This window comes from Solea senegalensis, unplaced genomic scaffold (assembly GCF_019176455.1).
Source record: "Solea senegalensis isolate Sse05_10M unplaced genomic scaffold, IFAPA_SoseM_1 scf7180000017190, whole genome shotgun sequence".
In the NCBI taxonomy this organism is placed as follows: domain Eukaryota; kingdom Metazoa; phylum Chordata; class Actinopteri; order Pleuronectiformes; family Soleidae; genus Solea; species Solea senegalensis.
The window spans coordinates 59866-72880 of NW_025322277.1; the positions used below are offsets into that span (position 1 = coordinate 59866).

Below are 13015 nucleotides of genomic sequence, written 5' to 3' on the forward strand. Positions count from 1 at the left end.
AAAAAGCTGCGTTCCAGAATGACAGGCGGGCACCCGTAGGTAGTGACTGAATATATAAAAAAGCACGGACAGGAGGGTGGTGTCCGAGATATGAAGTCCGTCAACTTCTTAACGTACGTAGGTTAAGGTAAGAGTAAGTTTTGCATACTGTTGGTTTGTTTTGTAGTCGAGTCTGGAGCTTTTGGGGCAGATATTACCCAGTAGGACGGTAGTTGTATAAGTGTTAACAAGGAGGGGCTGAGCCAAATGTAGCCACAGCTAGCATGGATTTGGCTTTTTCTGTTCGGATAAATGACGCACGCTGCATCTATTTTGAGAATATATATGTTAATTACTTAATGAGGTCGTTTCGTGGCACCATTAGTGGGTCCTGGGCGTCTGTGTTGTGACTCCACCTAACCGCTCCGACGTAAGTCTAGCAGAGAAGAGGAGAAGCTAGTAATGTCAACAGACATGGCAACTTTCGCGCAGAGCACAGAGTTAGAGCGGGCCCTCTCTCCTCTCTTTGCCATATCTTCTCTCTCTGCTCTGCCTGACTCACACAGGATTTGTCTGGGTTTTGCATCCCCGCTGTCTTTCCCAACACTTTCCCCAGTGGGACCTCAAGGATGTTATCACGGAAACTTTTAGGTGCGTGTTATTTGGTGGAGATGTCATTAAATAGCGGCTGCTGCAGGAGTCTTATTCCAGATAGATGTCACACTGACCTGCTGAAGATACTCCAATTATTAGGAGGACATATTATATGGAGATATGTCCTCAGTATCCAGTTCAGTAGGTCATGACCAGACTGAACATTTCTCAAGATCTAAATGTCAGCAGGGCTGGAGGCTAATTTTAGCCAGTCGTGCTGACCTTGGAGAGGCACCTGCTGGTGACAGCTCCCATTCACATTCTCTTCACACTTAAGGGCAAAATCGTGAAATATCCTTTATTTAGTAATTTAGTATTAGGCCCAGTGTGTAAGAATTGGTGACATCTAATGGTGAGATGGCAGATTGGAATAAACAGTGGACTCCTTCACTCACTTTTCCTAAATGTGCCAGTCGTATTTTTGCAATTCTTTGATTGTTTTGTAAGTGTCCTCTTTTAAATGCAAAATGCATGCACTAGCTGATTTGTACAGGATGGCAGCCTCTACAAAGCAAGGCCTTGTCTAACGGTTTAGTCTGAGGCTATGAAAATCCAAAAATTGTGTGATGTATTTTAGGTGATTATACTCATATACCAGCTTGCTTGTTTGTAGTATATACACAATATGGCCAATAAGCCATTGTAAATGTCACACAATTGACCTTTAAGGCTCTGAAATAACTGAGGCTATGGAATGTCAACATCTAACAGAGCAGCAATCGCATCACTGGGTTTGTCATTTCCATGCCAGATGGATAAATCAGAAAATTTTGCAAGATACATTTAAATTTCCCTACATACCCTACCTTAATAAAGGTCATAATATAAAGGTTTTTTTTGAAACTGTGGTCATCTTATAACAGCAATTTGGAGGATGGAGTTTGTGGAGCTGATGATCTCTATTGCATCATAGATAATCATCTATCAGTTCCTTGGGATGTTCAGAAATGTATTAAAATCCATTGTTAGCCAATTTACTGTATACAAATAGCTATAGCTTCAAAATACAGAACTAATTGAATGGTAATTATACAGGTATTCAAAAGAATGTCAACATATGGTTGGTATTTTAGGACTTTTCGGTTTTGTTAAATGTAATGCTTGATAACATCTCAGAGGCTTACCAGGGGTTTAGGATTCTACAGGGTTTGCCATACACAGGAAGAAAAACAAAACATCTGATTTGCTTAAGGGAAAGTGCTGTACTGTAATGGTGGCCTGTACTCTCTACATACATTTTTGTAGGCAAGAACCACATGGTGCTGATTCGAATGCTGATCACTGCTTACAGACATACAGACATTTTTACTGTACTGCATGGGAATTGTGGTCAGCAGAGGAGATAAGTCGCTACATTAAAATGTTTTAGTTAGTTGCCAGTGGTCCACTGCTCGTATGAACTTCAATTCAGGCTCAGAATGTACCAGGTGCCTATTTTTGGCCCTACTACACTCAGTCTGTCCCAGCTTTATCACATAATCCTTCTGTTGGCACATGGTTTGCTTAATGGTGCATGGAGGGAACACTCTCTGCTCTACATGTTGCTTCCTCATTGCTCTGCCTCTGAGTTCTGTCTGTATTTGCCTCTTCAATAGGTGCAAATACCTCTGAGGTCCACTGTGTGTTTGTGTCCAGTGCAGCCATGCCTGTGACATCTCAGCTGCTCAGGGCTTTGCCCCGTAACAAGGTATTGGCCTCCACTCTGTTACCATGCCAACTCCAGGCCCATGTAGTGTCCATCACCCAGCGACCAGCCTCAAGTCGGCCATCCCACATGTGGCAGAGTCACCAGCACTCAAGAAGTTTCCAGACAGCCTGTGTGCTCCATAGCTACATCCTCACACCTCCACAGGTCAACTCCATTCTCAAAGCCAACGAGTACAGCTTCAAGGTGTGTGGAGTCATTCAGGTCATCAGAAAACTACTGAACTTATACATTCAGGTTTTCATCTTACTGTAGATGTTGTGTTGTGATTACAGGTACCAGAGTTTGATGGGAAAAACGTGTCTTCAGTGATGGGTTTTGAGAGTAATCAGCTGCCAGCCAACGCCCCTATAGAGGACCGTCGCAGCGCAGCGACATGTCTGCAGACACGAGGGATGTTGCTTGGTGTATTTGATGGTCATGCTGGCTGTGCCTGTGCTCAGGTAGAGCTAATGATGTTGTTATATGTGTTACCTCAGTTGTTGTTTACTCTCGATTTTCCTTAAAGGATTTTTGTGTCGTATAATAGCTTAAATTTGATGCTGGTGCAAGTGATGTATTAGTTTGCAAATGAAAAAATATTTTATTGTCTAAGTTAGGGCTGGACAAAATGGGCAAACATATTGTCATGACTAAATATTTTCAAATCAGTTGATCAGTCAATAATTATCACAATAAATATAAAAATTTAAGACAAACTTTCTTAATGGAGTAATATTTCACACATCTGAGGCATAACATTCATAGAAATGTTGTACTCTGTCTAACGCTGCACAGTGCATAAACATTATATTAATATATCCTGAATCTTTATTATATTGATATGGAAGAACATGATATTGTGATATATGTTGACATTAAATTATTTTCCAGTTCTAGTCCAAGTGTTGCTTGGGACGTTCGAAGGAACTTGAATTACTACTGAGGTAATATCAATAGTAAATGTATTTAGTATAGCATACAAATAAAGTGCTTCACAAGAATAAAACTTGTTATGCTGGTTAACCCTGCATCAGGCATCGGGTGTATTACAGGTGTGTATCTATATGTTGTATTAATATAAGAATTTCTTTCTTGTTGGTTATGGGACACTTTAAATAAGTGTCCCATAATTTAATTTGGTAATTGGAGCATACATTTGCCCAGGTTTGATTTGACTAGTATTCATAACTCATTTCCAAATAAATAAGCATGAACTGTTACATGTACCACTGTATTTGTTCAAGAGTCAAATGTCCAACTCGTCATTTCTGCCAGGCGCTGAGTGAGAGGTTGTTCTACTATATAGCCGTGTCTCTGCTGCCCCATGACACACTGTGTGAACTGGAGGCAGCAGTAGAGAACGGCAGGGCCCTCAGTCCCATCCTGCAGTGGCACAAACACCCCAATGACTACTTCAGCAGGGAGGCTCAGATGCTCTACTTCCGCAGCCTTCGAACCTACTGGCAGGAGTTGATAGATCTCAACAGGTGAGTGCAGGGAAATTAAACCCAGGATGCACAGCAGAGGTCTTTTCAGAAATGTAGCAGTAATATATACCAATTCATGTCAGTCTCACCATTATGTTGAGACAGCCTGGTCTTTGCCTACTCATTTTTGCCATCAAAAATGCCAAACACAATTTCTTGTACAATATCCCTCTGTCATATGGTGACCTACACCATGACGGAAGTATCTTCTTACAGTCTGCTAACATTTTAGTGGGTTTTGGTTCCATCTGCCACATGTCCACACCAACACTGGCTTGTGTTTTGATAACAACACTGTTATAGGTCTCTGTCGTTGGCTTCTAAAACATTCCTCTCTTTCTGTTTTCAGTCCTGGAGAGATTCCAGACACTCGTGAGGCTTTGCTGAGTGCTTTCAAGAGACTGGACAGTGACATTTCTCTAGAGGCTCAAGTGAGAATTAATGACAGACTGTGTGGTTGTTGTTGTTTGTTTGTTTTTTGTTATAAGGACAAACTACGATAATCTAATAAATATCTGGTCAGGTAAATCACATTTTGACTTGAGCATTGCTATAGTCCTTTTATTTTTACTGTTAAAATACATTAAACTAATGTCAAATCCATGCAATAAAGCAAAATTTGCTGCTTTACTAACAGGGTTTTTACCTGAAGACAGTGCATTTACAGCACATTTTATCTGATTTGAATAACAAATCAACAATTTCCAGGCCCAAAGTCATAATAACGCTTTAAACATTTGTTCTCATGACATCCAAATTTAAACTTTTATGGTTTAAAGCAGCTCAGGTGTCATTGACTCTGCATGTAATTGAAACCATGCTCCATATCCTGCTTGGAGGTTGACCATTTTAATTTGTGATTCAGGTTGGAGACCCAAGTGCTTTCCTGCATTACTGGGTTCTGAGAGTGGCCTTTTCTGGAGCGACAGCTTGCGTGGCTCACATCGATGGATCTGACTTGTACGGAGAAAGAATACAGTACATCCAGAACTGATATTTGCTGCTGTGGTAAAAGTTACTTTATCTGGTTTTTTTACGCTTCTTTTTGTATAAAGGTATATAGCCAATGCAGGAGATGCTCGGGCAGTTTTGGGAGTGCAGGAGGAGGATGGTTCATTCACCGCACACACACTCTCTAATGACCACAACGCCCAGAATGAGGATGAGGTGTCTCGGATACGAGGTGAACACCCTCCATCAGAGAAAAAGACTGTGATACGACAGGTACCACAACAGCTCATTTCAACTAACCCATTATACTTGTTATTACACCATTTTATTAACCCTCCTTTTTTCCCTTTCAACACTAGGACCGGTTGCTCGGCCTCCTCATGCCTTTCCGTGCATTTGGGGATGTAAAGTTCAAATGGAGTATTGAGCTGCAGAAGCGTGTGTTGGAGTCTGGCCCTGATCAGCTTCATGAAAATGAGCACACCAAGTTTATCCCCCCCAGCTATCACACGCCGCCTTACCTGACAGCCGAGCCCGAGATCACGCACCACAAACTGCGACCACAGGATCGCTTCCTGGTGAGAGAAGTGGCAGCTGCACAGTTTCATTACTCACATCTCTCCTGATGGGCAGACTGGTTTCTCCATCAGTCATCAGGGGGAGCAACACCAGATATACTTGTTTGAAAAAACAGAGATGAGGGTGGTGATTCAGATGTCAGGAACTAGGCTAAAGAGATTTCTTTACTAAAGGGAATTAAAAAAATAATAAATACTACAATGATTTATCACTAATGGCTATTTAGTTCGGAGATTATGACCAACATATAGTACTGTGCAAAACTCTAACCATACTGAAACTTTACTTTCATATAAAGGTATTACACTGATTGTACTAATAGTAATTCTACCAATTGTAGTTTCCTGTATATTACTTTGGAAATTACACAGTATTACTGTAATATTATGTCCTTGTTACTATACCATTACCAACCTGGAGACCAAAGACCAAATTACCTTAATGTTACCTCACTATTACAAATGTATTACCATACTATTAACATGTTACTGTACTGTAGTGAAAACGGTTTCTTTCTAATATTGTTGTAGTGTGTGAGAGTCTCCTTTTTTCTCTTTACGCACATGTTGTAAGCATTTTCCAGAATTGAAGTGTGTGAAGTGAGTCTAAACATACTCATACGGTTGATTCCAACGCTCTTTTTTTCACCCTGCAGGTGATCGGCTCCGACGGCCTGTGGGAAACCCTCCACAGACAGGAAGTGGTCCGTATTGTGGGCGAGTATGTAACTGGAGTGCACCAGCGTCAGCCGCTCAAAGTTGGGGGGTACAGGGTCACCCTGGGCGAGATGCAGGGGCTCCTTGAAGAGAGGAAGGCTCACTTGTCTTCGGCATTCGAGGATCAGAACGTGGCGACTCACCTGATGCGCCACGCGGTGGGAAACAACGAGTTTGGCACAGTGGACCACGAGAGGCTGTCAAAAATGCTGTCGCTGCCCGAGGAGCTGGCCCGCATGTACCGTGATGACATCACCATCATCGTCACTCACCTCAACCCTCACGTGATTGGAGCACAGAGTCGGGACGTACCATCCTGAGCTGACATCGCACTGACGAGGACACACACTTGTGTAAATATGTACTGCAGCTCTAAACATAAGCACACTCTGTGGACAAACAGGCCGTACTGACCATTTGTTTTAACTCCATTTGTGTACAGGATTTGTATGTTTTTATTCGTTGTTACAGGAGGTCTGGTTTCTTATTTAAATCTGGATTGAGGTCTCTTACATAACATGTTATTTATGATGACATTCTCCATCAATCATTTTAATACGCAGTTGCACACTTGACTGAGAAGCTGTTACAAACTATTATTTGTGCCAAATACTACCACCTCATTTACTGAAGATGTAGAAATTCCAAAGAGGGTTCAATTATTTTTTCCTGATACGAAATCTATGCCTGATTAAAAAAAAAAAAAGACACTCTCCTTTTCTGTTGTCCAACTGAGATATAGTATGCATCCAGGACACAGTCACTTTTACTCGTCAACTGTATTTGCATCTGAGGGGCTGAAGTGTACGACAGATAGTGTTGCACCTGTTAAGTTGTTGTGTGATATTTTATTTCTACCATTCAGACATACACATTCTCTTTCACTATATACCATGTAGTGAGTATTTGGATGATGAGGTTGCTTCCAGCACACTGGATTTTAAGTTAAACTCAGCTTGCATGAATCGGACATTCACATCCACATTGGATCAGTGTGTGAATACGTTAGAGTTACAGTTGAATGTGTGGGAGTTCAGGGGTTCCCATTCTTTGCATGATTACAGGGGAATGGCAAATGAGTGAGGGGGAAAAAAAGAATTCTGTTACACAATATTTTACTGGGAAACCACTGAGATGCAATGTGGCTCAGCTGCTTACAGCTCATGTTTGGAGCAGTATTGATGGAACAAAAATAGACATTGCTTCATTTTGAAAAGGTCACAAGCCAGAAATGTTAAACCACTAAGCTAGAACTTGACTTGGGGTCAAATCCAGTGTGCCAGAGTACAAAGAAAAACTCTCCAAATATTACTGTTTTTCTTTTGTTGTTTTTTTAAACAAGCTGTGAATTAAATCTCTGTGGTTCGACTGAGCTGTGCTTCTTCTGTGGCCATATCCCATTGGATGTTGTGCTGCCTTTTTTGTGAGTGAAGTAGTAAAAAAGTGAATTATTCTTAGTTTCCCACCAGCTCAGAGAAAGTAGAAGATCTTTATGTGTCAGTGAACCTGACCATTACCAGTCACCATTGTCATTCTCCTTAAAGCCTAGATGAGTTAAAAGTGAAATCCATCCATCTTGCATTTATGTTAGGTCAATATCAGTCGGGATAACAGTTTCTTCTGATTATTATTATTGTTATTGTTATTATTAATGAAATGGCAGCAGCAGTGAAGGTAGAAGCAGACCCTTCTCCTGATGTTCCCCAGTTAAACACTACTCACATGGTTGTGTGCTTTTACGCCCAAACAAATGAGCAGGCTGTGCATTTTATTCAAGCTGTTTGGATATTATTAAAGTTATTTATTCAGCTGTAGTTTGATGTCACACATGTTAATCTGCAGTTGTATGTATAAATTGTAACTTGCGTGGATTATGTTTTATATAAGGAATGGTTTAATAAAATGCAGAATGGAATACAAAACAGGATGTCCTGGTTGCAGATTAAGTGTCATGGTAACTTAACCACCACTAGATGATGCTACAGTATCACTGTAATCAAGTGTCCAAGTTTATTTATCAGTTCTTGGAAACATACTGCCATCAAGTGGAACAAATAAACAGCTTTAGATATATTTTTTTAAATAAAATGTTGGTAACAATATCTGCCCGTTACTACTAACAGTGTGTTATAAAACAACAATTCTGAAAGATGAGTGGTTTTCAGATATTAATCTTCAAAGTTATTGTTCTTCATACTTCATTGAACTTTACTCAATGCCATGTATTGATCTCTCTGGCCTTGGCCTGCATTTAGTCAAATAATTCCCTTTTCTAGTCTGTTCATAGTAATAATGTAGTTATCTAAATACATTCATGTCCAATTTCCTTTTATTCTGTAGGTTTTCATTCTCTAAATCAGAGTTTCTTAGTCCTGGTCCTGGTGACCCACTGGCCTGCATGTTTTAGACGTTGTTCCAACACACCTGAATCAAATAAATGGGTCGTTATCAGGCTTCTGCAGAGCTCACTGATGAGCTGAATCAGGTGTGAATCAAGTGTCTTGGAGCAGGAAAGCGTCTAAAATATACAGGGCAGTGAGTCACCAGTACCAGGATTAAGAAACCCTTTACTTAATAGATACAATAGAACAAGTTAAATACCTTACATTTTGTTAATTTAAAAATGTCTTAAATGTACTGTCTTCTCTTTCCAATACATTCTTAAAACAATATTTCACCTGCAAAACCATTTAACTACTCCACAAACAAATTTTCACTCATTACAAGTGAAGGGGCAGCTATGGTTTAGTGATAGAGAAGTTTGTCTTCCAACTTGAAGGTCGGGGTTCTATCTCCAGCGCCACTAGTCTACATGCTGATGTGTTATAGGAAACAGTGCTGCATATAGCGACACCATGTGAATGACAAAACTTCAGTGTTCTATAAAGTGCCGTAAAGGGATACTTAAAGTATCTTACCAGAAAATGACTTGGGTAGAAGTTGAAGTAATTTTTTTTTTATAATATTACTAGTCTTGAAGTGTATGACACTTAAGTATGAAATGTAGTGGAGTAAAAGTAAAAGTTGCTAGAAATATAAAAAGTAAAGTACAGATATGTGAATTTTGTACGTCCGTACAATAACAAAGTATTTGTGCTTTGTTACATTACAACACTGGTGTTAACTACAGTGAGTGGTCATTAAGACTAAAAGAAAATAAGTATTTAAAAAAGAAAAGTATTTAAAGACAACACAGTTAAAGGTTTAAACTAGAGTGTTGATATTAAAGTAAATGGAAGAAAAATCAGACAAAGATGATCAGGAATCAGACATGTGTCAATATCCATCCTCAACTGACAAAAGCTCTTTTTAAATCCTGCACATTTTCCAATGTGTACATTTTCTGGTTTCTTTGCTCCTTATGAGAAATTATTAAAAAATTAATTTTGGTTTGTGGACAAATGACATTTAACATCAGCATTTCTAAGTTTTGAAAACACTGATCAGCCGTTTTATATTCTCAGATTTTTTAGCTTCTTAAATTTGATATATTTAAATTTCTTTGTTCCATATAACACAAATCATTTTCATTCATTTCATTTCAATTCATTTTGTGGACAAAACAAGACATTTGAATACATTATTTCCAGGTTTGAGAAACAACGATCAACATTTTTTGGTCCAAGGAATTGAAAAATTGGTGAATTGATTAGATATTTTTTAACTGCTGAATATTTTCCTGCACTAATGTGTGGAGCGTTATCTGGCTGTGATTCATAACATTACCTACCTGAGGCTGATACAGTTAGAAATATTAGCATTGCATGTAGCTGCTCATATTGCTGCTGGTGTTAATGGTACTGCAACACTGTTCAAATAACTACTTGAATAGCACTTTTCAAAACAACTCTACAAAGTGCTTTCCATAGTAGAAAAATAAAACCTTTAAGCGTAAAATGGTAAAGACAGAATTAAAAGATAAAATGAAAAGCCAGATGAAAATATAAAAATAGTAAAAATACATCTGTAGTTAAAAGAAGGCATTTTAAAGTGAAGTAGTCTAATGTTCAGTGGCATATTTTTATGCATTAGCCATATTTAGTGTTAGTGGCTTGTACACATCCATATAGAGTTTGAGTTTTCTGGTTAAGATCAACCAAACACTTGGAGCAGTGTCAAAAACGTGCCATGTCTACAGTAACAGATCAGTGCAATTTGTTTTAAAAGAATTCCACATCTTTAAGTTCAAAGCACTAACTTGTCAAAATAACACTCATCACAGAATCACTGAAAAAATACAAGTCAACCATAAAGTTCAGAACAAAGGTTTTACTTGATATAAAGAAGGCAATAAATACAAGTTTTCAATGTTTAACATTACCGACTGAAAGTAGCAGTGTCTGTACACCATCACCATCTACAAGTGATGTGATTTACACGACATACCTTTGTTTCGAAGGAAGATACATGCATATCATGACAGGCCGAGTCACAAAATCAGATGGATCCTTGTCTGATTTTAGAAACTGCACAGTCATGGTATGCCACTCAGTCAGGATCCGTGGCCAGATTTCCTCACACACAGAGAAGAAGGGGAAGGACCAAATGCCTTACCATGTTACAAGTCGACTCATTTACCTTGTTCTCTGCTGTGTGAAGAAGACCCAGCTCATAAAATCTTGACTGATTTAAAAATTGAGCAATTAAATAACTCAAACATTGATGCTGTTGGGCCATGCAGAGTGCTTGCAATCTTTTACAGACTGAAACAGGCTGAAAGTAGCAGTGTCTGTATTTTGGTGGTGATGCATCACATGTACAGCGTTTTGTCATGTGTGGTTGTGAGTCAGTGGGAACAGGGGGGGTTAAAGTCCATTTAAAAAAAATAAAAAAATCTCTGTGACCATGTCCATTTGGGCAGAGTGACGTAGCAGCCATTGAGGCATGTGTACAGTTTGGCAAGGTCCAACATCTAACAAAAAAATAAAATAAATAAGAGTCAGCACACTTTAGTATTAAGTAAATATGGATTAAACATATTGAGTACCATCTGAAACAACGTACCTGAAGACATCCCGTGGAAAAGACGTGGAAAAGGTTGGTTCATCTTGGGCGAAGTCCTCGTCTGGAAGGGTTGGTTCATCTTGGGCGAAGTCCTCATTGTTGAGGTTGGTTGTCTTGGCTGAGATCCTCTCGTTGTAGAAGGGTCGGTTCATCTTGGGCGAAGTCCTCGTCGTAGAAGGGTCAGTTCATCTTGGGCTAGGTCATCACCGCAGCCATCCAGGACGGGACTTCTCCAGGTCGTGGTGTCCAACATGGAGTCCTCTGATCCAGGAATGTGCTGCAGCCTTCATCTCTTTAAAACAAGGAAGAATTTGATAAGTCACAAGAAAAAAACAACAAATGACAAATCTTCAGGTAGCTCACCTGGTCAAGTGTGACAGGTCCTCACATCCAGTCAGAGCTCACCGATGGATGCCCTTTCTAACCTATACCTGCCTTTCCTGTCCTACACTGACAGTTACAAGCAATCTTTGCCAGCCATTTGGGATGACGCTAACCCCAATGTCTTGAATGGCTGCATGAAAAACTGTAAATCTTCCAGTTGCCCAGACAAACGTTCCTTCTGATTCTGTAGCCTTGCCACAAAAAGGTCCTCTGCTGAAACCCTCATTTTGCTAAGCATGAAATCAATTCCACTTTCCTGTCCTCAGATCTCCTTTTCTCTCCCTGCAGCCTTTCAACAGCCATTGCTGTTGTAACATCTGCAAGAGGCAGCAGTTTCACAATTCAGAGCTTCTCGTGTGTTTTGCAAGACGTGGCACCAGAGTATTGACAAAGCAGACACCTGAAAATGCTTGACCCCAATTTAAACAAATGCTTCACCATCTACAAGTGATGTGATGTGACTTACACTACAAACCTGTCCATTCAAATCCTTTGTTTTGGAGGAAGATTAATGCATATCACGACAGGCTGAGTCACAAAATCAGATGGATCCTTGTCTGATTTTGGAAACGGCACAGTCATGATATGCCACTCAGTCAGGATCCGTGGCCAGATTTCCTCACACACAGAGAAGAAGGGGAAGGACGAAATGCCTTACCATGTTACGAGTCGACTCAATTTACCTTGTTCTCTGTTGTGTGAAGAAGACCCAGCTCATAAAATCTTGACTGATTTAAAAATTGAGCAATTAAATAACTCAAACAACGATGCTGTTGGGTCATGCAGAGAGCTAGCGATCTTTTGCATGGTTTCCCAAACATTTAGAGGTCAGGTTACTGACCCCAAGAATGTCAAATTCAATGATTTTTGTCCTAAACTGATGAACCATTTGGGTAAATTAGATCAAGCATTTAAAGGTGTTTACATTGTTAGTAGTCTAATGACACTTCTTACCCAACACATGAAGACGCAGTGAATCAGGATACGGCTAGCTTTAGCAGATGCAACAGCAGCAGTGGGTGGTGGAAGGCTGCAGGGAGAGAAAAGTTTGATATGGAGACAAGTTGGAGGAATCATTTAATGCATAGCTCAACAAGAGTTAAAGCGGAGAGAAACTTTAGGGCAAGTCTACAAAAATCAGAGGAACTACATCAACACATCTAAGAGATAGCAGTTTCTCATGCAACCAACCAAGATATTGAGATTAAGCATCTTCTTAATGACTCTATAAGCCGCCTAAATTGTGAAATTTGAAAGAAATTCATGGGTAATAACGGACTACACTCGCTGAAATAGCTAGTGTATGTTGAGGTGTTAACCATATGCTCTATCAAAAATCCCACTTTGGGCAAGCCATAAAGTCCTACCATTTCAACCAGCTGCCAGCTTCGCAAATAAGAGGCAAAAGACCATTTGTGTTTACACGATTACATGATCACTCTTAACCACAAAGGTCCAGACACCAAGTCAATCCAAGAAACAAATCAAATAACGAAAAATAAATTAAAGCTGCAGCTGTTCACTCCTGCTACAAGATAATTACTTGCATAACAGTCTTTAACATGAAGCCAAAT

The 13015-nt window shown here is 39.7% G+C and overlaps 1 protein-coding gene across 2 annotated transcripts; it reads left to right on the top strand.

Moving 5' to 3' along the window:
- The first annotated feature begins 12 nt into the window (after nt 1-12).
- Nucleotides 13-7975, top strand: pdp1 (pyruvate dehydrogenase phosphatase catalytic subunit 1). Of its 2 annotated transcripts, none has more exons than XM_044018437.1 (9): nt 13-127; nt 2229-2524; nt 2614-2781; nt 3596-3807; nt 4157-4238; nt 4673-4767; nt 4863-5031; nt 5118-5336; nt 5993-7975. In XM_044018437.1, the coding sequence occupies exons 2-9, from the start codon at nt 2276-2278 to the stop codon at nt 6371-6373; spliced, it is 1575 nt and encodes a 524-aa protein (XP_043874372.1). In that variant the 5' UTR covers nt 13-127; nt 2229-2275; the 3' UTR covers nt 6374-7975. The 2 variants fall into 2 exon arrangements, with proteins under 2 accessions (XP_043874372.1, XP_043874373.1); XM_044018438.1 differs by having other exon boundaries at nt 13-113.
- The last annotated feature ends 5040 nt before the right edge of the window (nt 7976-13015 follow it).

Coding starts and splice junctions, on each gene's coding strand:
- pdp1 (XM_044018437.1), top strand. CDS start 2,276: ATGCCTGTGACATCTCAGCTGCTCAGGGCTTTGCCCCGTAACAAGGTA. Junction 2,525..2,613: donor CCAACGAGTACAGCTTCAAG/GTGTGTGGAGTC, acceptor TTGTGATTACAG/GTACCAGAGTTTGATGGGAA. Junction 4,768..4,862: donor CACATCGATGGATCTGACTT/GTACGGAGAAAG, acceptor TTTTGTATAAAG/GTATATAGCCAATGCAGGAG.